This window comes from Marmota flaviventris, chromosome 1, assembly GCF_047511675.1.
Source record: "Marmota flaviventris isolate mMarFla1 chromosome 1, mMarFla1.hap1, whole genome shotgun sequence".
NCBI classification, from domain to species: domain Eukaryota; kingdom Metazoa; phylum Chordata; class Mammalia; order Rodentia; family Sciuridae; genus Marmota; species Marmota flaviventris.
Window position 1 is genome coordinate 191,440,206 of NC_092498.1, and position 25,905 is coordinate 191,466,110.

At 43.6% G+C, this 25,905-nt stretch overlaps 1 protein-coding gene across 2 annotated transcripts in view; it reads right to left on the bottom strand.

Moving 5' to 3' along the window:
• The window catches only part of Osbpl10 (oxysterol binding protein like 10), a 266,818-nt gene that overhangs the window by 173,736 nt on the left and 67,177 nt on the right, over positions 1 to 25,905 (bottom strand). For both annotated transcript variants that reach the window (XM_027932423.3, XM_027932422.3), the window contains exon 2: positions 726 to 901. In XM_027932423.3, the coding sequence (XP_027788224.1) occupies positions 726 to 901 (176 nt within the window). The remainder of the gene's footprint in view (positions 1 to 725; positions 902 to 25,905) is intronic.

Here is a 25,905-nt window from a genome sequence, read left to right on the forward strand (position 1 = left end):
TGGCATTTCAGCAATGAATGTGCCTCTAGGCAGAGCTGGACTCCCTGGACAGTCATGCTCGTTCCTGAGGTTGCCCAGCAAACATCAGTCTTCAGGAGGCGAAGAGCAGGTGAAAAAGCACACAGAGGGAAATTAAATTAACACCAGCAGGCTCTACTGCTACCATGGATTGAATAAAACTTGAATAAAGGGCTCTTTACCAAGAGAAAGTTCGGGAGAAACTTTGGGAGGATGATACTCTAGCCCTTGAAAGGCTGGGTTTGGGGCTGGGGTTGTGGCTCAGGGATAGAGTGCTTGCCTAGCATGCGTGGGGCACTGGGTTAATCCTCAGCACTGCATATAAGTGAAAAAATAAAGGTCCAATCAACAACAAAAAAAAGAAAAGTTTTGTACTCATAACACAAGCCACAGAGGGCACTAGAGTGAAGATGTGTACTATGGGGGCAAAAAAAAAAAAATAGAAATTGAGCAAATACTAAGTCTTCAGCAATCCTAAGCCTCTGCCACCTCTGTAAACACCACCTCTCCTTTGTCCTCAATTCCTCAGTTAATTAAAACAAGCAATTCCTAAGGTCAGCTCCACCTCCCTAGCCCAGGGATAAGAAGGGCAGTAACTGTCAGAGTCCTCCAAACCCAGTAAATCATTAAAGGCGATTAAATACAGCCATCACCATGACAACTATAAAGTAACCCACAAAGCCTGAAAAATCACTAGAAGCACGTACCTCTCAGTTTATACATCTCCCCATTAGCAGAGTACACGACCAGCATGTGGGGAGCCTCATCGCTCAGGGACACGATGGCTCCGGATAGAGACAGGGCTCCTCGAGGCTTCTGGTGTTTGCTTTGTTCATTTACAAAATACTGCAGGATGCCAGCCTCAAAATCCAGCACAAAGTACCTGCAAAGAAACCACGGTGCATCATTTTTCTCTTCCAGTCTATTCTACACAGCACACAGTGGGGTGGTGGGGTAAGGGGAGTACAATCCTGAAGTTGATATCAATGCTCCAAACCCATGAAGTTGCAGACCAAAAAGTCCCTCAAAGGGCCCCACAGAAGTCAAATGGCAGAGAACCCTGGATTCTCATGTCAGAATGGACCCTGTAAAAGGGCCCAGTGGATCAGGTCCATTCAAAACATGGTACAATTCCCACGGCTTCAGCTGGTGCCACGGATACCACATTAAACCTCAGAATGGCAAAGACTAGCAGCAGCATTGCAGCACAGCCTCACAACATGCTCCACGTGACTTCAGAGGAACAGCTGGGATCCAGAAGCCCCCAAGAGCAGTGGTTTCATACCCAGGAAGCAGCAGCAAGCGGGGCCTCCACTTCCAACCAGCAGTGAGTGTATCAGGAGGAACCAGAGTACCTGGCATCATCTGTCAGGGAACTGGAGGGACTTCTGCAAACACCTGGACATACTTCAGTCCCTCCCATATATGCCTTTTAACAAAGAAGGGGAAAACATCCATAGCAAGAGACGGGGAACTGAAAATTGCCCAAGTCATACAGCAAATCTTTGAAGCCAAACATCTGACTTGATGATTATTCTCTCAAGCCAGGTGTGGTGGTACACACACTGATCCCAGCGGCTCAGGAGCCTGAGGCAAGATGATCACGAGTTCAAAGCCAGCCTCAGCAACTTAGCAAGGCCCCAAGCAACTCAGAAAGACCTCCTCTCTAATAAAAAATGGCTGGTGATATGGCTCAGTGGTTAAGTGCCCTTAAGTTCAATCTCTGGTACCAACTTTTTTTTTTAAGAAGGATTATTCTCTCAAGCTGTCACCTGCTAAATAGTAAGACAACTTCCCCTTCTCCACCAAGATGGAAATGCCTTCAACTGGGACTCAAATTCTTCCTGCAGCCTAGAGACCAAGCACAGTGCCCCCCTGGTTTTTCTTCCTCTCCCCTTCTGCTCCAACCACACTGGGCTTCCCTTCCTTCCTTCCCCCAAGACCTTTGCATATGCAGTTCTGCCTGTCGGAAGCAGTTACTCAAAGTGTAGTCGACAAATTTTGCTGGTCCACACAAATGGACACTAGTGCACAACGGCTTTTTGAAACTTTCCCTGCATGTGGCTCCCCCACCCCCATTCGGTATGATCAGTTGAACTGGTCTCTGACTAGTCGAGATGTCAAACACATGCTGCTACTTATTAGTCACTAGTCACAGGCATTCACAATACCTATGGGAGGAGGTCGTTCACCACCAGAAGGCTGAGAAACACCTGCCCAGAAAGTACTTCCCCTTCCTACAATATGTTCCCTTCTTTTTCTTGCCATGCTAACTTTGAGCAGATCAGACATCCCTCTTCATAGCACCCTGAAATTCTGGTTGTGAAAGTCTACCTTTGTGTCGATATGATTCAATGTCTAGCATCTGTGTCCCCACCCCAGTGCCCAGCACAGTACCTGACTTCACTCCATTACTATTGGTTAAAGAAATGAACAACTTCCTTAATTCCACATGTACTGTATACCTGAGCCATGCAGTGACCTCAGACACCGCAAAATATTTCACATTTGAAGAACACCTGATGACACAGGTCAGATCCTTTCCACACTACTAACTTGGGTAGTTCTCAGTTTCAATATCAGATTGCACTATATTCCTTTTGACCACATCCTATCTTTGCAAGATGTTTCAGCAGATGCTACAATAGAGAAACATTGTGGGCTGGGGGTGTAACTCAGTGGTAGAACTTGCACCTCACATGCATGAAGCCTGGGACTCAATACTCAACATGAAAAGAAAATTAATGTAGAAGACAGGAGTTATGTCCAATATAATTCCAAGGTTTGAGCAGCCATGCAGTGTCCACAAGTGCACACATTCCATTGATAAGTAATTGTAGCTAAGAAAGGAAAATAGTTTTCCTCCAATGTTTTTCAAAGGGCTACCAAGTTAGTACAAAACAACCCCATCCAAATGTATGCCTTAACTACTTCATAAATGAAATGGTGAGATTTCTTTTTAACCTAGAAGCATCACTAAGAAAGCTTACAAACTTCCTGCCTTGTTTATTTTGATCATGACCTAGAAGGCAGTCTCCAGTTTACAGATGCCCAAAGATGCAAGAAACTCGAAATCCAAGCCCAGCTCATCTGCATCCAAATTCAGGACTTAGCCCACTGCGGCAATTGTAGATGCTCCCTTGATCTCCCCCGTAGCTCTCCAGCCTCTACTTGTGTATTGTATTCCCCTAACCTTCCTGCTACAACACAGTAACACTGAATGCCTCTGCTGCCAGGGATAGGGGCTCTTCCTCACCCTCCTGCTCCCATGGAGCAAGGAGCAGCCACCTCCTGAGCACATGAACACCCAGTCCTCGATCCTCCACAACTTCTCGTCTTTAAGAAGTCTTCCAGTTGTAATTATTTTTAATATTCTGGATGACCTGGCCAAGACTATCTATTTCACTTTTCTCCTTCCCTCCCATCTCTCATGTCACTATAATAAAGACACTTCTGGTTCTCATGATCAACACGTATAAATCAAGACATAAAAATGTATCATAAACTGGGACTATTAAAATGTGATCCCTAGCCCAACAGTAGCCTCATCAACCTGGAGCTTGTCAGAAATGGAAGTGGAGGCCACACCCAAAACCCGCTCAATCACAAACGCTGGGGGAGGAGCCGAGGAAGCTGTGCTTTCCAAAGCTTCCAGGCCATTCTGATGCAGGTAAAGTTTGAGAAGCACTGGCTAAAAACGACCATCACCAAATCCCTTTTTCTTCTTGCGGTAGACATAGATGAAATGTTCCAGAACAGGGTTTGAGCTTTAGCCAACAGAATGCAAGCAGAAGCAATGCAGGGCTGGCTCATAAAAATCTCTCAGTTCCAGTTTCATGTCTTTCTACTTGAAATTTGCTTTTGCTCTTCAACATGAAGGTGAAGACCAAACTCCAAAGATAGATGAGCCAGGTTAATTTCTGAGCTGCCAATGGTCAGGGTAAGTGCTAACATGCCTCTCTAGGAGGAAATGCTTTCAAGTTGACCTATAGTTAATGTCACCAGGAGTGTGGCTATGTAGACAAGTCACATCATTACCGACAGTCCTTAAAGGCGCAGGAACTTTGGCACATAGTCTCCCCCCACACGGGGGTGGGGGGGAGACACAAAGCATTCCCATGAATGAGTGCTGCTCTCACGCTGGGGGAAGTAGAACAGAAGGGGATGTGTGTTCAAGGAACAGGCAGATCCGATTTGCTCTCGACTGCCTCGATTTCTCTGTGCATTGTGCCACTAATTGCAATGGAGAGAAGACAATCTCTTTCTGCTTCCTCCTCCTACCAACCCCTCCATGGAAGCCTGGCAGCTAACCAAGCACATCCTGCACAAACAAGCAACTATATTTGCAAAGGATATCATTCAAAAGCTGCTTTGAAGAAATTAATTGAATGTTTTATTTTTTCAGAAAGGATGGCAGAATAACCAATTGATGTCATTGTGCAGGATATGGGGACATATTAATGATTTTTCATATTACCCATTTCAAACTGGCATCTTAATTCCAACCTCCTGCTCAGATGTGGGGAGGGACCATTTCCACTACTTCCTAAAAATAGTTTAAATGCAAATGCACAAATCTGAATCGTGCATCATAAGGAAGGTCATCAATAATGTACTGTTAAGGACACTTAAAATTTCATCATATTTGGAGAAGAGCATGGGGTCCTGTCTGATTAAGAACCACAACACACTACACAAAGTGCTCTCTCAGCACAGCCTTTGAAAGTTCAGTCAGCTCCAGGCAGACAGGTAAGAACTACCTAGACGGCATTCAAAAGAGCAATTCCTGTTGGTCTGCATCCCCTGGGAGGAAACAAATTAAGTTTGGCTTCCCACCGGGTCACAGCTCTGTCTGCTTCCTGCCGGTTGGAGCCTGCAGCTATATCTAAAAATCACAGCTTTCATTCTAAATAGGAAAGTTAACCATATTTCTAGATTAGGCTTCATTAAGCCGAGTAAAACTGCTAGATAAAATCCTGAAACAATCTTAAAGTCTTTCCCTTCTAGGGGGAAGAACAAGGCAAACCTAACTTCCAGGTTCTGTTATCTTTTTAAATTAGCCTCTTTGCACTGTAGTGTGCAACTTGACTCCTATGTAGGTGACCTTAATTGTGTACAGAGTTTTTTGTTATGTGAAATGAAAAGTCAAATAACGTGCTGGGTAAGAAAGAGGGGAGGAGTCAAACCCATGAATAAAGTGTCAGTTTAGCTCTAGAAAGTCCCCCAAAGGCTCAGATGTTGAGGGCCTGGTCCCCAACTGGTGATGCTATGGGAAGGTAAAGGGAATGTTAGGAGGTGGGGTCTAGCTGGAAGAGGTGGGTCACTGGGACATGTCTTTAAAGATATATTTTGTCCCCAGCCCCTAGCTCTCCTTCTCTGCTTCCTGGCAATCTTCAACCATGATATCCCAGCTTGCCATAGCCTGAGAGCAATGGAATCAACTGGCCACAGACAAACTTCTGAAACCATGACCCAAAATAAAATCTTTTCTCCTTTGAGTTGTTTTTCCTCAGGTATTTGTTACAGTAACCCAAAACTAATACAGAAAGCCACTTTAATCCTTATCAAGCCAGTTTCTTGATGGCACCCCTACCTAATCCCAAGCTGGGAGCTGTGACAGGGGGAAGGACACTTTCTGGGAAGGGCTCAGGAAAAGCTATTGAGTAACTAATATACTTTAACCAATTCTGTTCCTTTGCAAAGAAAAGGAAGTACACACAGGTACTCACATAAACTCACATTTACAACATGTGCCCTCTCACTGGAGCCCACAAACACGTACCTATATATGCTCATGCTACCACATGCATGCATCCACTCACACTCACTTGCACATGCGTTGGCTCACCGACTCCCACAGAGCATAGCACCTACTCCTGGTTGCTTTCTGGTCTGGCATCTCTCAAGGGTCATCTGTCTACACCAGTGGCCTTGCTATTCCCCACTCCACCAGCATTTGCATGACAAGTTTCATTACAGAAGTGAACACTGGGCCCTTTTACTTTGCAGTGGGGGGGTGGCCAGGGCCAACAGCCACCCACCAAACCCCAGGTTCCCCGGCACTCATCTACGAGCAGATATTTCTAGCACTGCCACCACCATCCCCCAAACACCAAGAGACAGAGGGTCCAACGCACTCCAGAGAAACGTCAAGGAGAAGGATGTGCGTGGCGGCGGGCCAGCTGCTCATTAATGCTGACAGGCAGAAGTTACAGCCAAAATACAGGAAAATTACAGAGTAAAACAAGCAGGGGGAGAAAAAAAAAAAAACCTTCCTTTGAAGAGGAATTCTGTTTGACAGGCTGGTCTTCACACAAAGTGAAATCATTTCATCTAAATTTAAAAGTGAAAATTAAAACAAGAGTAAAGAGATGAAGAAGTAAAGTCGTGGGCTTGTCCTTGGTGTCTGATCAGACTGCCTCTCGGCCACATTGCTGTTCTTCCCAAGAGGGTTCCCCAGACTCCTAGTCCTCATGAGGACCAGGCCCTCACCTCACAGATGCCAGGGCCAATCTACTGAGCCCTGGATGGGCCAGGCCCAGGACCCCTACAAGAAAGAAGATGTCTATCAAGTTCCTGATTGGCAACAGCCTGGTGGCATGTGGTGACCCCTGCTGCACCTGCCTTGCCTTTCCCAGGGACCCCATCTAAGAAGCAATTGCCCCAAACATCTGGAATGCATGAACAAGGCCTGTGCTCAGATGTCTACACCCCACCTTGCTCTGACCAATGGCAACTGTGACCTTGTTCTTCAGCTTATGACCCCTATCTATGTGAGGCTATTTACTGCCTAACTCTTCCAGATCCCAGTCCACATCCCCTTCAGCATTCCCCCACCCCCCGCCGGCACAGAGCTAGGGGGAGTTGCTCTTTCCAGCAGGGCACACACCGGTAGCTTGCCAATTCCCTCTGCACAGAGATACAGCACCACTTCTCAGATCAAGAAGCACCAAGTTTCTAAAGCTTCTAATCCACTGTTTACAGAAAATAAAACGGGGGAAGAAATCAACAAAGAGAAGTACACTAAGTGAAGAGAGGGGACCCAAATTGTGGATTTGTTTTCCCATGTGTATCTTAAGCCTCCAAAATTAATACCATCTGTGGATGGTTGATGAAACTGATATCCATATGAAAATTAAAATTCTCCAAAAAATGATCTCCTTAGAGAAGCCAGCTTCAATAAGAAGTGTCTACACATCCTCAGTGGGATCTTGATCCTGCCTCAATTATCATAACATACAAAAGCAGACTGCACCACCCCAAAAATGTGCCTATACCCAGGGAGAAGAGATTTGCGCGCACACACACCTCCACCCAGGTCTTGTCAACTCAAGATGAGTTGACATTCAAAACCCTCTGAGTTTCCAGCTTGAGAGAAAAGGATAAATCTTCCAGAATTTCCCTCATGATAACCAACTTCCTGGAGAGGATGCTGGATCCTACAGCCAAAAGCTTCCAACAGTTCCAAGGTACAGCACCTGCAGGCAAACATCCCAGCCAAGCTGTCAAGTCTGGAATCCTCCGACTCTCACAATTTCTGGCAGTGGCTGGAGAAACATGATGGCCTTCTCACGTCTCTCTGCTGTCAACAGCATGCCCAAGATACCAGGAGATAGAGGATCTAACACTCCAGAGGGACCCACAACTCATCACCAAGCAGGGAATGAATTTACTCTGTTACTTAAAAATTATACAAGCCAGGCATGGTGATGCATGCCTGTAATCCCAGCAGCTAGGGAGGCTGAGGCAGGGGGATTGCAAGTTCAAAGCCAACCTCAGCAACGGCAAGACGCTAAGCAACTCAGTGAGACCCTGTCTCAGAAAACGGGGCTGGGGATGTGACTTAGTGGTCTAGTACCCCCAAGTTCAATCCCCAGTATATAAAAAAGTATATGAGACCATGTATGTCAAAAATACACTAAGAATTATACAAGAACACAATCCATTCCTAAACATTCAGGCAGGTGGTGTGACAAGTTCACAAGTTCAATCTCAAACAGATCATAAACCTTGATACAGTATGTCCTGTCTGGTACATGACCATTAATGCTCATCTTCAGACATCTTAAAGACATGCAACAACCATTAAAAAAACATTTGGTACTATTTACTGAGTGCTTTCTATGTGCCATGCACTGTGATGCCCACAAAAAGAATTCACATGTGCTGCACAGCAGTCCTACAAAGTAAATGTGATTATAACCCCTTCCTAACAGAGGGCTTCAAGAACAGAAAGGTTGATAACTCTGAAAGAGCTATAATTGGGCCTATGTTGCAACCCAGCAGTCTGACTTTATAGTCCAGGACTCTATTCAGTTGAGACTAAAGTCTCAACTCAGGGTCAAAAATAAAGCAAAGATTGATAGAAATATAAATAGAAAATAAAATAATCATTCATTGCAAAGTATGTGGTATGTGAAAAAGACTTGATATTTAATATAAATTAACATAGTTTTAATAACATAGCACATCATATTGTAGTTGAATTATTGTAGTTTATGTTCTATAATATATAATTGTGTTATTAAAGTTTTTAATATTAACATTGGGAAAAGTACTAAGGACTATTTTTTAGCCAATCGTGGGCAGGGTATGACAGAACAAAATATTAAAGATGTTTCAAAATTAAAATTATAAAGCAAACAAGGTCCATAAATTCCTGACTCCCCCACCCAGGCCTAGAGAAGCTTTGTGGTCGAGATGGGGGAAAGAGGGGATAGGAATTTCACAAACTTTTGCAAGTGATTCAGAAGCTCAGAATCCCTCCAAAATACAAAAATCAGAGGCAAGATAAAAACTTGTTATTCACCACTCATGTTGCTTCTGATCTGTCAACTCTCTCAATTACTCATTCAACAAACACCTGAGCACCCCTGAACCCATACAATACAGATTAATATGTTAGCCTGTTAGCCGACCTCATTCTGTCTGCATATGAAAGAGCCAAAGCTCAGCTTTCCTAAGTCACCACAGCACAGACAGGTTTCTTGCTTCAGTCAGTTTGGAAGTTTTTTTTTAGTTTGTTTTTTGAGAAAGATTTAAAGTGACAAAATCCAGCACGGAGTTCCCTCCCCATAGAATCATCACCTGGCATTATGTAGTCAGTCTCCCACCTGACCACAGGGTCCCCAGGCACCCATAGATTGAGAGCTGCCATCCCCAGCAGTTGCTGCTTGGAAACCCCTGATAAGGCCCCCACAGAGGTCCAAAAGAACTTTCAACAGGAGCTTTGATGCACTGCACTTGGATTTAACCCATGATGAGTTTCAAAGACTAGGTTTTTAAAGACTAGGAGATTTAATACTGAAACTAAGAACTGGGCCCTTACGAGGATTAATAGTGCCTTGTCACCTTCTGAACTATTAACTCTTGGGTTCCTGGTGCCCATAGATGAGCAGAGCATGGTACCCAGGGTACATCCTAAAGTATCAAGCTGTGTCTTCATGCTCACAAATCACATCATTGTTCTTGCCACCAACAAGGACAGGAACTTACTTGAGGATCTCCGAGATGGGCCGAGTCAAGCCTTTCTTTTACTTTAAGCTCAAAAAAAAAAAAAAAAAATCACATCATTGAAACAGATCCTGCTACTGGCTAAAGCCTTGGGATAAAGGTGGGCGGGTGCCCCCAGCTATCACCCCTAAAGTCAAGCAAGATGGGAAGCCGTCTTGGGGAGGCCAGGAGAGCCAGCGTATCACAAACAGGCCCCATGGCTCAGCTTTTCCCCCACACATCCAGCAGAGTCAGGCTCTGGGTCCCTGGAGTCAAAGTGTCTTGTTATTTTCTCCGAGTGGTGTCTCAGCAGCAAGGAAAGAGATGCCATTCGGCTGTCAGCAGGCAGGCTGTGGCCTGAAGCAGAGGTTTTTAAACTTAGACGCATTAGCATCACTTGGAGGTTGTTAAGTGCTCCTGGGCCTCTCCACGAGCATTTCTGATTCAGGAGGTCTGGGTGGAGCATGGTCCCAGGTGATTCTGATGCTATTCATGGTCATGCTCTATGGAAACCACTTGTGCAAGAAACGTACAAATTGTCAAAATCAAAATGGAGTCCCTTACGTCAACCCTAACAAAAAATAAAAGTGAATAACGCCTAGAGATTACAAAGGAAGGGGTTCTGCCTGTGACTGCCTGATGGTAGCTACCACAAAAGACTGCCAGAACCACAAGCGGGCACAGAGGCCACTGTAGCCTCTTACAAAAAAGCACCTCTACAAGGACATCTGCCCAGCAACTGCTCAGCCTTGGACTAACACCACTTTTATTATTAATTATTGCAGCCAAGGATTACTGTTTCAGAACATCTGACGTAATCCTCACTTTGGCCTTTGAAACCTTCCCCTTGTCTCAACCTCCTTGAATACCCCCACAGTTTACTATGGCATGGGTATTCTCCAGATACCAGTATTCTTTGGAGAATCTCTGATTGCTTCTTTATTTTTTTTAGGTTGACACACTAATTCTCATTTTTGTGACCTTGGGCAAGTTATTTAGCCACACAGGGCCTTGAATTCCATGTCTGTAAAAGCAAAAAGCTAGCTAATTCTCTTTTGAAGACCGTTCATTCCCCCCATCTCAGTTGCCCACAGGTGTGCCTGCTTAGAAAACAAGAACTTCCAAATGTACCCATTATGTTCCTAAATGCAGACAGTAAATTGGATCTGATGATGATGCTCAGGTTGCATGAGATTAGCAGTTTAGTTAATTTACTACAAGACCAACAAGACAGGACTTCATATGAGAGGCTGTCTTTACTCTTTTTTTTTTTTGGGGGGGGGGGCGTAAATTATTTGGCAAGTGTGGTCAGCTGGACATAGGTTCTGCAATATAGTAAAGCACTCTGGAAAGTTTATCCATGTTATGGCCAAAGAGGAGAGAATCCACATAAGTCCAATAATTGCTTTGAAGTAGGTATCTCTAATCCTATAATTAAGTTTTATTTGTAAAAATTCACTAATTCTTTAAAAAAAATTATTTCCTGAGTACCTACTATGTGCCAGGTATCACATTAACTGCTAAGGATATATGGGGTGGGGGTAAGGGAGACAGACAATATTCACTAAAATAAAAGCCAAATTCTAGCTGTGATAATGTGTCATGTAGAGTCAAGTCAATTAGTAGAATGGGACTTGGAGGGAGTTCCAAGGAGACGAACTGAGATTGGAGGAATGAGGTGATGGAACAGAAAGAGAGAGGAGCAGAGACTTCCAGGTGAAGGAAACTGTGCAGAGAGGTCCTGAGGCTGGGTAAGGGGATAGTGTGACTGTAGCACAGAGGAAGGAGCATGCTTTCAGACGCTGCTAGAGACACCAGGAAGGTAAAAGCAGGCAGACCAGCGAGGCACGGAGGGAGTCCGTCAAGAGCACTCCACTGAAGGGTGTCAAGCAGAAGAGGGAGAGCTAGGCCCAGTTTGGAAAAGGAGAACCCCTGAGCTCCAGTGCAGGCTGAGGCTAGGAGAGAAGCCAGGTGGACACAGGAGAGCAGTGGTTCACTGCAGTTCAACATCATGGACTAAGGAGGCTAACCAAGCCTTTCCTCTGGAAATCAGCTACACAACTAGACAAAACTGCCCAAAGCAACCAGTTCAACACAGCGGAAACAGACCAAAGCCATAAAATGAGAATAGTTTATTCATACAAACTCTTGAACTTTGGTAAGAATGGGCAGGGTCTGCAGTCACCAGGGCTGGGCTGTTCCCATCCCCTACCTGGCTATGTTAACTAGTAGTTCTACCAGGGCAGGCAGGTGGGAAGAACAGGCACTTTGAGGCCACCCAGGGAAAGAGCTCCTGTGGTTGGCAATGTTGCCACTGGAGAGCCTCACTGACCTGAGACTGCAGCCTGGTTTGGAGCAATCCACTCACACTAGCCAGGGATCTAACTGGGAGCTCCCAAAGGGGAGGAAACTTCACATACCCAAGTTCTGCACTGGCTGAGAAGAAATGCAGCAAAACCTGTGCAGGCCCAAGCCACCCACATATCCTTGGCCAAGACAGCCTACACACAGAGGAGATTGCCAGAAAGACAAGGCCAAGCCAGGCATGAAAGCAGCCTGAGGTTCCAGACATACCAGCAGAGCCAGGAAGCCTTGCTGGCCAAAGATACTGGAGCACAATCTCCACCAATCTTTGACTGAATGCCAGGCACACATATCTGAACATTCAGAGAACTCTCATAGTAAGACAAGCAATCCCACCAAAACATAGGCAAAAGATTTCCTTTCACCAAAGAAGATACATGAGTGCCTAATAAACACATGAAAATAGTAACATATTAGTCTTTAGGAAAAGGCAAATTAAAAGCACAATAAGATACTATTTCCCAGCCACAGAATTGCCATAATAAAAAAGACTAAGCAGCAGCAACTTGTGAAGTGGGGAAACTAGGACCCTCCTGCATTGCTCGTAGGAACAGGTAATGATAAACCCAACTTGAAACACAGCAATTCGGCTCCTGAGAATCTATCAAACAAAAACACAACCTGTCCACACCAAAGGCTTACATGCAAATGTTCAAAGCAGTATTCTTTTTTTATCTTTGTAGCGGAAAGACCAAAAGCTTGATATTTTATTGTTTGTTTGACATGTCAGTGTGCCCTACAAGATTTATCTTATAGATTTTTTTCTACTATTATGGGAAATTTTAGATCTAGTTAATTTTTTTTTTGTTTTGGTTATACAAGATAGTGAATGCATTTCAACTCATTGTATACACATGGAGCACAACTTTTCATTTCTCTAGGTGTACATGATGTAGAGTCGCATCATTTGTGCAATCATACACGTACCTAGGGTAATGATGTCCGTCTCATTCCACCATCTTTCCTACCCACATGTCCCCTCCCCTTCCCTCTCTCCCCTTTGTCCAATCCAATTGTTCCCCCATTCTTCCCATGCCCCACTTCATTGTGGATCAGTTTTCTCTGATTACAGAATCAGAGAAAACTATCACTAATCAGAGAAAACACTAGGCCTTTAGTTTTCTGAGATTGGCTTGCTTTGCTTAGCATGATATTCTCCAACTCCATCTATTTACTTGCAAATGCCATAATTTTATTCTCTTTTAATGTTGAGTAATATTCCATTGTGTATATATACCACAGTTTCTTTATCCCTTCATCTATTGATGGGCATCTAGGTTGGTTCCACAATTCAGCTATTGTGAATTGAGCTGCTCTAAACATTGATGTGGCTGCATCACTATAGTACACAAAGCAGTATTATTGATTGTAGCCAGAAACTGGAAATAATTCAAACGTCCATCCACTGGCGACCAGATATGTGATCTGTGATTCCATACCATGGAATACCATTCAGCAATAAAAAGAACAAAATACTAGCACATGTTACAACAGGGATGAACTTCAAAAATATTATGCTGAGTGAAAGAAGCCAGATGCATAAGACTACACATTATTTGATTCCATTTATATGAAATGTCCAGAAAAGGGATACACAGAGACAAAAGAATCAGTGGTTGTCTGGGGCTGAGGGTGGAGTAGGATTAACTGCCAACTGCTTAGAGGGATTTGCGTGTGTGTTAGAAATGTTGTCAGACTGAACCATGGTGGTCTTCGTACAACTCTATAAACACACTAAAAATAACTGGATTGTATACTTAAGTGAAGTTTATAGTGTGGAAATTATACCTTAATAAAAAGTGGTTAAAAAAAAAAAACCTTCCAGCATCCCTGGCAGTAGTCTAGACCAGGGTGAGGATAACAGAGCTTCGCAGTTACAATGGTAGGACTTGAGAGAACGGGCTGGGGAGGTAGCTCAGTGGTACAGTGCTGTCTCACATGCATGAGGCCCTGGGTTCAGTTCCCTAGCGCCACTAAATAAATAAATACATGATGGGCCAGGAATTCAGTTTGGGAAGACCACCTTTGAGGTATCCCTAAAACTTCCAGAGATGTTATTGAGTGAGCAGATCTGGTACCCAGAGGTCTGAGCTGGAGGTGTAAATCTGAAGGTGAGGTGTAAGGTGACTGACACTGAGGTCACAGGCAGGGGGAGATGACAGAGGAAGGAAGGCAGGAAGGAGAGGAGGGCCTGGGCCCCAAACCTGAGGAACTCTAACAATAAACAGCCAAAGAGAAGAGGAAACAAGGCAGAGAAGCAGGCAGAAAGCCAGAAGCCCAGAAAGAAAACATCTAATAAAGGAAGAAGTGATTGGCCACGTCAAACACCAACAAGACCAACAACAACACCAGTGAGAACCGAAAGGTGCCTGTTTGTGACATACACTGATGTGTTTATTTCTAGATGATGGATCCTCATGAACCCCACTTTACTGTCTAGCAAACCAGTTCTGATGCAGTGAACTCAGGCACAAGGCTGAACATATTTTAATTTCCCAACATTTACTGCCCAAGTCCACCAGCTGTTTCCAAATAGCCATGTTCCATTTTTATGAGAGGTAGCAGAAACCTAGTTGAAACCAGGATCCAAAACTCAGCTCTGCAACTTGTGGTCTGAAACCAGGTGTGGCAGAGACAAGCTGCTACCCTAGAAGATCTGTTTTCTCTTCTCTTTCATATTAAGAGAATGCTCGTTTTTAGTTGAGCATAACCCACTATGCCAGAATACATATCCTAACCTCTTTTTCCCCTAGATGGGGTCAACTAAGTTCCTGCTAATGAGGAGCTGTGATGTATTACACGCCCTCTCTCCTCCATCTGCTTTGTGGAAGATGGATATGATGGCTGGAATCCCATGAGTCCTCTTGTACCAGAAGGACATGTCACGTTCTACAGATAGTGAGGCAGAAAGTTCAAAGGAGATTGGGTCTCTGATATCTGTGAAATCCCCAAGGCAGTCCTGAAAAGCTTATCTCCAAACTTCTTTCATGTGACAGAAAACCAAAGGCTGCACATTAGAATCATCTGGACCCTTTTTACAAACTTCAATCCCAGCATGCACTGGGACCAATAAGCCAGAATCCTGAGGGGGGAAAACCAGGCACTAGTAGCTTTTTAATGATCCCCAGGTGTCTGCAACTACAGTCAACCAACTGTGAGAACCAGTGGTTGACTATCTTCAATCAGTTCTAATACTCACAGCTAAACACAATTCCTGTCATAGAAAACCATATGCAGGTGTGAACATCTTTAAACTAGGGAATTTTACACCCTTATTTTGCTCAAATTTATTTGTTTTGGGGGAGTTCATCCACTTTTTTATAACAATATTTCATTTATTTCTTTTTTTCATTTTTTTGTTGTTGTTGATGGATCTTTATCTTATTTATTTATATGTGGTGCTGAGAATTGAACCCAGTGCCTCATACATGCTAGGCAAGTAATCTACCACTGAGTCACAACCCCAGCCATTTCTTTTTATTTTATTATTTGTTCTTTTTAGATATACATGAAATTGGAGTGTATTTTGACTTACATGCATTGAGTATAACTTATTCTAATTAGGATCCCATTCTTGTGCAGATAGGAAATTTTTTAATGTTTATGACTTCCACAAATATTTAGTAGCCTACTGTATGTTAGATATTGATCATATATTGGTACGTGTCTTAATTTCTACCCTCAAGCAACTTACAGGTATATTGTCTAAAATTACATGAATGTGTTCAATCAACATAGACCCCAAACTAGCCAGGTGTGGGGGAACACGTCTGTAATCCCAGAGGCTCAGGAGGCTGAGGCAGGAGGATCATGAGTTCAAAGCCAGCTGCAGCAACTTAGCAAGGACTTAAGCAACTCAGTGAGACCCTACCTCTAAATAAAATTTACAAAAAAGCTGGGGATGTTGCTCAGTGGTTAAGTGCCCCTGAATTCAATCCCCAATACCAAAAAAAAAAAAAAAAAAAAAACGGCCAAAACTATACAACTACTACTTTAACCATAATGCAGTACCCAGGAGAAGCAGCATGATGAGGCAAAAATCCTATCACCACACTAGAGGAAAGTTAACAGCCCCTTACAAAGCACTCAGGAATTAATTGCTGAGAAGAACTCAGCATAGCTGCTGTATCCTAAACACACACAGCACCAGAAATGATGATTAGAATGTTCCACATTTCTTATTTATGATCATCAGGAACAATGTTACATTAATTTTAAGAAACTCACACTCTAATTATGGTACGACAGCAGCATGAATGAAGCATTCATCAGGGTCCATAAATCTGTCAAACACGGAGGCCCTTTAGAAACTCACGAGATGACAGTAAATACCTGCCGAGGATACAGCGTTACAGCCCCATTTTTTCAGATTACAAAGAAAAACAATAATTACTCCCCGAAAGACAGATTAAGATTTATCCTTTAGTGGATCAAATGTTCCAGGTTCTAAGCATAAAGATCCAAGGCCAAAGGCTGCACCCAAATGGAAACCACTGGCATTTTCTACAAAGGGTGGCACTGTTTCTTTGCAAATCTATGAATCTGCATCACTGCTTCTGGTCCTGGACAAGGCACAGAATAGGCACACCTCAGGGAGATGCCACCCAGGACAGGGAGCTAAGGGAGCAGAGAGGGCCTGGGGAGGAAAAGAAGTTGGGCTCCCAGCTACAGAGACAATCTAGGTCAGAGACAAGGAGAGGGGCCTGTTCAAGGAGGGCATTAGGGGACAAGGAGGAGGGGCCTGTTCAAGGAGGGTCCTCTAACTGGGTCACCCAAGTCACTGACACAGGATGATAAGCAGAAGCACCATTGGGGGGTCACCAGCAGGAAGGTGGAAGGGCCAGCAGCTCCTGCAAGCCCCCTCCCCATTCAGCCCCTCATCACAGGCCTCAGGCAGGTGGAGTTAAGAAAGACTGAGGCCAGACCTTGGGGGAAGGGAGGAAGGACAGAGGGTGAAGGAGCTTGACTGCACTCCAGGCCTGAGGGTACCTTCCTCCACCAGGTGTCCTCACCTAAGGACGACAGGGGAGGGCTTGTGCATCTGTCACTCCACTCCCAGGTACAAAACTCAGGGCAAGGCAGCTAAACATAGAAAGGTAGTAAAAGGTGCATGCCAAAGGTAGAAAGATCCAGATGTCCGAGGACAAGGATGCTACACAGGTGAGGAAAGCAGGGTGGTGCCATTTATACCACAAAGAGACTAATGAATAACAGAGGACAATAACCTAAAGCAAATCTTAAATGGCCCCAGTGAATTTATGCAGGTTATTGAGAATGTGGAAGGAATGCAATTAGAACTACTGTCTGAAAATAATGGGTTTGAAAAGGAAGAGTTTTGATCAAGGCACTGAACGGATTGGTAGAAGAGCAGAATGTGGTGGGAAGACGAATCGGTGAGCGGGCAAATTAACCAAGGCACTCTCAGAAGGCTTTGGGGCTGGATTTTAAAAATGGAAAAAAATCTGATGAAACAGAAGTGTCCACATCTCACAATAGTTCCAGAGATAGAAAGAAAAGAAAAACATAAAAAGAGAAAAGGAAAGATTTAAAGCACCTCTGGGTTCAATCTCCAGTGTGGAAAAGGGGTGGAGGCAGTAATATAATTTAGTACAATTTTAAAACAGCTTTTCTGATCACCGACAAGGTGAAAAAGTGAATTTTTTTCATTTATTCTAATTTGTTATATATGACAGCAGAATGCAATTCAATTCATATTACACAAATAGAGCACAATTTAGAAAGTGAGATTTTTTTAAAAAATCATTTACTGTAGCATTGTCCTCTCTTGTTCTGCAGTCCTGCCTCTGGTAAAAGCTCCAACTCTTGGCCTTTTACAAGGCCTACCATGAAGAATTGTCACTAGTCATCTTTCCTATCCCATGGTCTCTCCTCTTATCAGACCCACTGTTCCCTAAGATCTCTCTCACATTTTCTCACTTCTCAGGCTGGTATTACTTAGAATCCAAAGTCACCGCAGTCAGCTACTCTAAGTAGCAATTATTTTTGCTTTATTGTTCCAATATAGATTTTTAAATGTTATACTTCTGACATTTCACTGATTGCATTAATATTAAGAGATTTTTATTTAATTAACTTTATGGATGTTACGGGTACTGAGGAGGATCACTTTTTCTAATTGCTTCTGATTTTTTTCTTGCCTTAGTGCATAGTACAGAATGTTCTGATATACACGCAAGTGAGCAGGCAACTGTGTTATTCTTGTTTTAAATAAAAACATTTCCAAAGAATTGTTTTCATCAATGTCAGCTATTTGTTTCAGAGAGCTATTCTTCATTATGGTAAGGAACCATTCATTTCTTTCTATATAATTTAGATTACTTTTACCTAACATGCATTAAATATATATATATATTAGTGCAGTTCCTTGTAATATCACCACACATGCTTAGCGTGTGCACTGATAAATCCAACCTCCTTTTATCCACCTGCCCCCCCCATACACCCTTTTCATTCTTTAGTAATCACTATACTATCCTCAGGTCAACTTCTTTTTAGTTTCCACACATGAGAAAGAACACGCAGTATGTTTCTTTCTGTCTGGCTTGGAAATACACATTTCTCATTTATAAGGATACATATCATATCTAGCCTCCCTTCTACCCTCTCCTGTCCTCCCTTCTCTCCATGATCCCCAGGCCTCCTTCCCTCCCCTATTAGTTCTTCTACATTCTGGTCATTTTTCCCCCTTTGGTTTTCACATGAGTGAAAATATGTGATACTTGTCTTTCTGTGTCTGGCTCATTCTGCTTAACATAATGTCCACCATTCATTCATTTTTCAGCAAATGACAGGATTTCACTCTTCTTTAACACTCCATTATGTGTATAGGCCATATTTTCTTTGTCCAATCATCTGTCAAAGGGCACCCAGGCCGATTCCATATCTTGGCAATTATGCATTGTGGTATAATAAATGTGGGTATGCAGGTGTCTCGTTTGTATGCTGACTTCATTTCCTTTGGAGTGATAGCTGGATCATCAGTTTTTTGAGGAACCTCCATACTGTTTTCCATAGTGTGGATACACTTTCAAATCCAGTAGTCAACGCCGGAACTTTTCCTACTGATCTTCCACATCCATTCTCCTCACTTCTAATCTATTTCTCTCTATCAACACAACGAAATTTCTTTATTGTAAATGAGATCCCCCTGTACTCCTGATTAAACTCCTTAAATGGCTTCCCACTGCATTCAAGATGAAATCCAAAATCCTTAGATGAGCCTAAGGGTCTTCATGATGTACTCAGCTGGCTTCCTGGGTCTCTTCTGCCAACTTCTCATCTCTCTGCTCCTGACCCACTGGTGTCTTCACATCCCTGAGGACTCCCCACATGTATGCACTCAGCAGATACACTTAGCATTCACCAAGTATTCTAGGAACCAGGAATATATCCATGGGGGAGGGGCAAACAACAGGAAAACATCAGGAAAAATATAATAATGATGACTAACATATGGCTACACCCCATGATGTAGATATTATTACTACTCCTTTGGAAAGATGAGGAAACCAAAGCACAGAGGGGGTCTCTCACTTACTAGGGTCACACAGTGAATCAGCAGCTGATATCTGTCCACACTGCTACTCTCAGAAAGATAAGAGCGTGCTCAGTCTACCATCTCAGAACAAAAGGCCTTGACTTCGAGGAAATATTTTTTTTTTCTTTAAGCAGGGGAGGTGAGAGAGAGAGGAAACACTCATCAGGAAATATCAAAATGGACAGGAAGTGAAAGCTGGATGACTGGTAAACCCAGTGACTCAAGCATGCCCATGAATAATCTCCCGTGTTGAACAGGTGAAATCCAAACTTCTACTGTGGGACGAGTTCTCACAGGACCGATGGGGTCACCCCAAGATGGTAACTATCCCACCACCTCCTTTCTCCCTGCCTCTCCCACACCCACTTGGATCTGCCTTCTCACATCCAGCATTAGCTTTATTGCTTGATTACCTTTCCCCAGCACAGCAGCCCACGCCTCCCAGACTGGCAGGAAACCAAAGCACTCAGCAGGAGTCTAATGGCCACCCAGTCAGCAAACTCCAAGCTGGGGAGGGAAGACAGGGACAGGCAGGGCAATTAGTCCCAGACACTAATGCACAAAGAAGCCAGCGTGATGTATGGGCAATTAGATCGGGCTGCCAAGCAGGGGTCTGGAAAAAATATATGCATTTTTGAAATGAAAACCACTGACTGGCTAACTTCACCTGGCATTTAATTAAACTAACCGGAAAGGGCCCAGCGTACCCAAAAAGCCATCAAAAACAAGATTAAAATCTCAACTGTCCTTCCAACATAGGCTCCAAGCCTCCATGCAACCCGATCTGCTGTGACCACATTGAGTCACATCAATCACTTGGTCCTCCCAGGGTGACTTTGTGACACATGACATACTTTCCAAAGAACACATAATCCCAAACAGACGACACAGTGGGTTGGGACTTCCGCATGCTCCGACTCTTCACAGTCTCAAAGGCAACCTGAATCAAAATTATTTCCAATCTGGGTCTGAACTGGCCAAAATCTGTGCTATGAAAACAGCTGGTGTTTAAGCAAAATACTGGGGAATGATGTTGGCCAAATTATATTGTTATCTTGTGTGCCTTGTAAAGACAAAGACACAACAACAAATCCCACCATTATCTACAACTATAATGTACCAATAAAAAAAATATGTGGAAAAAGAAAATAGCTAGTGTTTGGTCACTGAGCTCAAATAAAGGTGGAATTTACCTAGCGTTCTGGATGTAGAGGAGGTGTAAATGGGCAGAATTCTCAGTGTTGAGGTTTGTGCCAAAGAATGTTTCTTAAACCAGAGGCAGCTGCAAACATCTATAGGTTGCTATCTGGACCCAAAACAAAAGTACAAGCAAGCAAAGGAATTGAGTATGGTGGCACATGCCTGTAATCCCAGCAGCTTGGGAGGCTGAGGCAGGAGGATGGCAAGTTCAAAGCCAGCCTCAGCAACTTAACAAGTCCCTAAGCAACTTAACAAAAGAGGGGGGGGGGGGGTGTTGCTCAGTGGTTAAGCACCTCTGGGTTCAATTCCTGATACAAAAAAAAAAAAAAAACCTACATCCCTGAAAACTTCTATGGGAATTAAAGAAATGAGCATTTGTAAATTTGTAAGATGCTCAGGATGATACCTGACACACAGCACACAATTCTTTGTCGCATCTGTCAAATAACACAAATTAAGGAAATACTACAAGATTATTGTTAAAATAATCCCACTCTTGCCTATCTCGCTTATATTTTCAGGACTTGTGTCTGTGATCTTATTCTGCACCTGTGTTTTGAGCTCCTGATCCTCGGGTCACACGAAAGCATCATGTACAGAGAGCCTGTTGCATGAGAGCACTACTTCCAGGAACCTAGCACTAACTCATCTGGAGAGGTCAGATTAAGGCCCAGCGAGAGGAGAGGTCAGGGATGAATCAACGTTGCTGAATTTCAAACAAGGACTCTGATATTTTCTAAGTCTCCTTTGAAATCATACCATCTCTAGCAAAAATATCTAAGACTAGCAGGATGGTAAACCATTTCCTGCCAAAATGCTATGACTTGTTTAACTGTTCTGACTAGCCTCGTCACCTCCAAAGAAGGGGGGGAAAGCAATAGAAAGGGAGAATAAAGAATATTTGTTCGTTGCAGATGAACAAACACAGGTTGGGGTCTCACACCAGTCACCACCTTTGACTTTCTGGATCTCTCTTGTGGAAGCAACCATGACTTTGGGCAGTGACCCCTCCCTCTGCTGCTTTGGCTCCCACCAACAGCACCAAAGTCAGCATCCTGAAACAGGTGGGCACTCTCTCGTTTGCTCTGCACATGATTTCCCTCTTCAATTTGCCAAGCAAGAACAAAATAAAAAAGGAAATAAAAACCTACTTCACAAAAAGGGAACCCTTTTCTCTTAATCCTTCCTATTTCTCAGACCCTCCTGTGACCACCTCTTAAACTATATTTCATGAAATATATCTGACCCACCCCCAGCCAGAATTAATCTCTTGCTTCCACTCAAATGACTTCCCACTTTTTCAGCTCCAGTGTGCTGGTGGGAAGTCATTTGTCCCCCCATTCTTATCAGTGAATAATATTAGGACTATCTCTGCCAAGTAAGCTGCGAAGTCCTGTGGGGTCCTGTCATTGAATTGAGCATCCCCTGGGCTGGGCACAGTATCATGCATATAAAGGAAATTAATACATGTTCCTTGAGGGGTGCAGGGGAAAAGACGGGTAATCAAAAATGTGTCCCGCCAAAATGACTCTGTATATCCAGGGATATTTTGAGGACTCTGCACGTATTTATATTCAGCTAGCAACATAACCAATTCCCAATCAATCTGGATCTAATTTATCAATCTGGGGGCTACTCCGGCCCTCGAATCCTCCTCATCTGCTAGCTACTTGTCTTCTCCGAGCAGGAAGAAATGTTGAGAGCCAAAGCTGGCAAGCATAGTAGATCACAGCAGATTTGATTCAAGTTTCAAGGATAGAAGAGGCTGCACCTGCTGGTGACAATGATGTTTTTAGATCATCCATGGCTAATGAAGAACTCACTGAAGTAAAGCTTGATTTTGAAAAACCATCACAGGTCACTGAAGACAGCTTGCCTGCCAAACCCACTTCTGTAGAAGATTTTATATGCAGAGAATTTTATGGCTCTAGGAAGCAGATCATTTTTCCAGCCCTCTAGAGAAGCAGTGAAATTACACAGTCTGTCTCTGAATTATTGATGTCACAATTTATTGAAAGATCTCCATGAGGTCACAGGTCACACCCCATACGCAATGCCACGTACCTATCACAGTCTCTGTGACGAGGGAGTCAAAGCATGGAGCCCATTGTTCTTGAGCATCCTCTGTATACAAGGGCCCTATGATATCACATGGAAAAGGACTCCCAACACTCATTCCGTTGTCCCACTTCATCAACTCCAATATACAACAGGCATATTCTTTACTATGGTTTTACCAATATATAAAGTAAGGCTAGCACATTTAAATGATCTTCCATTATCTCAAGCTAGTTTGCAGAGGTACCTGACCTCAGATTTGAACTTAGGGTCTATAGCTAACTTCACTAAGTTATGAGATTCCCTATACTTTCTATGTTCACTGCCAAGGACTCTTCTAGATACTGGAGCTAGAGCAACAAACCAAAGAAAGAAGCATTTCCTCCCTGATGGAGCTGATGTTGGAGTGCAGGGAGAGAAATTACAAACATGTAAGTTAATATGTTCACGGTCAACAAGTGCTTAAGAAAACAGAAATTAAAGAGCAGAGTCCAGTGTTAAAGTTGTGGAAGAGCTTGACCTTCACCTGGTCAGCAAAGACCTACCTGTAAGGTGAATCTGAACAAGAAATGGAAGAGGTGTAAGACTGTGCCAAATGAAGGAAGTCACTGAGTTCTGGGCAACAGACACCAAGTCAGAGGTGGGAGCAGGCAAGGCATGCTGGGGACAAGCAGAAAAAGCCAGTGCGCAGTAGAGATGGGGAGCAGGGTGGGGGGCAGACGGGCTCCCCATGCCAGGGACAGGTCGCACAGAGCCTGGCAGACATGGGAAGGCCTAGGGGTTTGATTCCAGAAGTGAGAGGAGGTCCCTGAGCTCAGAGCAAAGGCCTGACACTAGAGGATCACTCCAGAATAACGTCCTAGCCAGGGGTGGGGGGTGCACTCAGAGCTTGCAGCAATAGCTCCAGCAGAGATTTGTGTCAACATATAATACATAGCATTCACAGACACGTCACCCTGAAAGCTTTACCTTTTTAACTTTTTCCAGCACAATTGAATGAGCCACTTTCTCTTCTACCTGCAGTCTGATAACCTGTGGCTCTACCAGGTGATTTAGAGGCAAGGTAACCAGCCTGGGACCAGGGTGTGGGTATTTTTGCCACATAAATGGTCTAATTGTGTCGGCTATAGTTCACAAGTGAGGATGAGCCCTAGGAAAGGACTAGAGAGGAATAAACATCACTGACTGGGTTTCCTATTACCTCAGCATGTCTGCTCGCCTTTGGACATTCTGCAATCGATCCCCTGATGTAGCACTGCATTTCCATTGGTCAGGACATTTTTAAGTACCTGGAGGCTATTGATCTCCTATAGTGGATGGCAGCACTGTAGGGCACTGAGATGTAAAACGGAGGTGAGCGGCTCCCCGGGGTGCTGCAAATAGCATTGTTTTATTTGGTTCTCACTTAACTGGTGATTAGTAACTATCAGGAAATCTTGAGATCACCTCCCTAGCAGTGGTGCACAGTAGCAGAGCCTAGACTCCAGGTCCTTGGAGAAAAGTTATCATTTCACTTTGAAAGAGGAGGCTGGGAATCAAATATTAAAACATGGCTAACATGCACCAGAATTCTAATGACTATGTTAATTCCTTTTCCTTTCTATAGACTTTGCTACCACAAACCTACCTAGACGTTAATGAACAAAGTAAATAACCTGAGAGCCTACCTCAGCTTTTTAGATCGCCTACTCTGGCCCTCTGGCAGTCTCCCAAAGCTATGTTTCTAGAACATTCTCCATAGTATAAAACTGTTAAGGTGCTCAGTCTTTGCATCAGCAAGACCTATCCTTTCTAAGTAGGGCTTGTCACCAAATATATATATTAGCATTCAGCCAGGATACCAACTTGATTGTTTCTGGGCTTCTACATTTTGTTTTGTGAGGCTGTTTTTTAAGGCACCTGGAGATTAGTCCTGGGAAAGCGAACCAGCATAATGAAAAAAATAAAAGATTCCATTAACTATGGCTCTTGTGGCTAATGAAAGCTATCTCTGGTGCAGTTCAAGGTTAAAAAAAAAAAAAAAAAAGAGGCAGGAGAGGGGACTTCTCAATAAATTGCCTCCTCTCAGCAAATTATTTCATTAGCACACATACACACACACACAAAAAAAAAAAGCAAATGAACTTTTCTACAGTGACTCATTGATTCAAATAGCCACTCTGTCTCCCCAACAAGTTCACCTCCCTCTGTCTTGGATCCCTCTCAGAGTACACTGTGACTTACAGAAACCCACACATCAGCCTTTCTTTTCAGGGCCACTCTCCACATCCCAGCTAAAACAAATGCTATTCTGCCTGTAGGAACTTGTCATATCCATATACTTGAACTGCCCTCACTCTGAGAAGCAGCTTTAAACCAACCACCTAACATCTTTTAAAAAAAAAATGAAAATGCTGAAATGCCCAAGTTCAAGGTCAATACCCCAGAGATAGAGAAAAAGGCCACTTCTCATCCTTAACCTCTGGCCTCAAAGCAGGAAGGACACGGGCTTCAGCCAGGGACAACACATTTGCAGAAATCAATAACTGAGGGACCCAGAGATTCTCCCCTGCCGTGCTTCCCGGCGAGTGGACGTTATGATGAGAAAGGCAGTATTGAAATATGGCAGGAGCTCCTGCTGCAAAATGTAATGAACAGCCAAAAGTCCTTCAACCAAATCCATAAGTCTCCCAAGCCTCACAAATATTTATAGCATGCTTAATTTACCCTTAATCAACCACTACATGAATTAAAGGGCCCCTACTTCCTTTATTCCAAACATTAGGTGGCTGTGTTATCAAGCCTAGCCTGGAACAAGATGTTCTCCCTGATCAGAGAACGGTGGTTCCAGTTCTGCCACGCTTGGGCTGTTTCTCTGATTCTTTTCATCACAATGGCCCAGGCTTTCAGGCCACCAAGGCAGGGTTCTCTTTTAGATGTAGCGCCACAACGTACTCAGATACAGCCATCTTCGGCCTCTGAGGTGGAACCGAGTCCAGGACATGCGGGTCCTATGGCCAAGACCCTAGAACAGGAGTTCCCAGACTTTTCTGGAAAAGGTCAGAAAGTAAATATTTTAGGCTCAGTGGTCCTATGGTGTCTGTTGAATCTACCAACTCTGGGGATGTAGCACAGAAGTAGCCATGGACAATGGTAAAGAAATGAGTATAGCTATGTTCCAATAAAATTTTATTTATTAAAAAAAAAAAAAGGCAGTGAACCATATCATTTTGAAG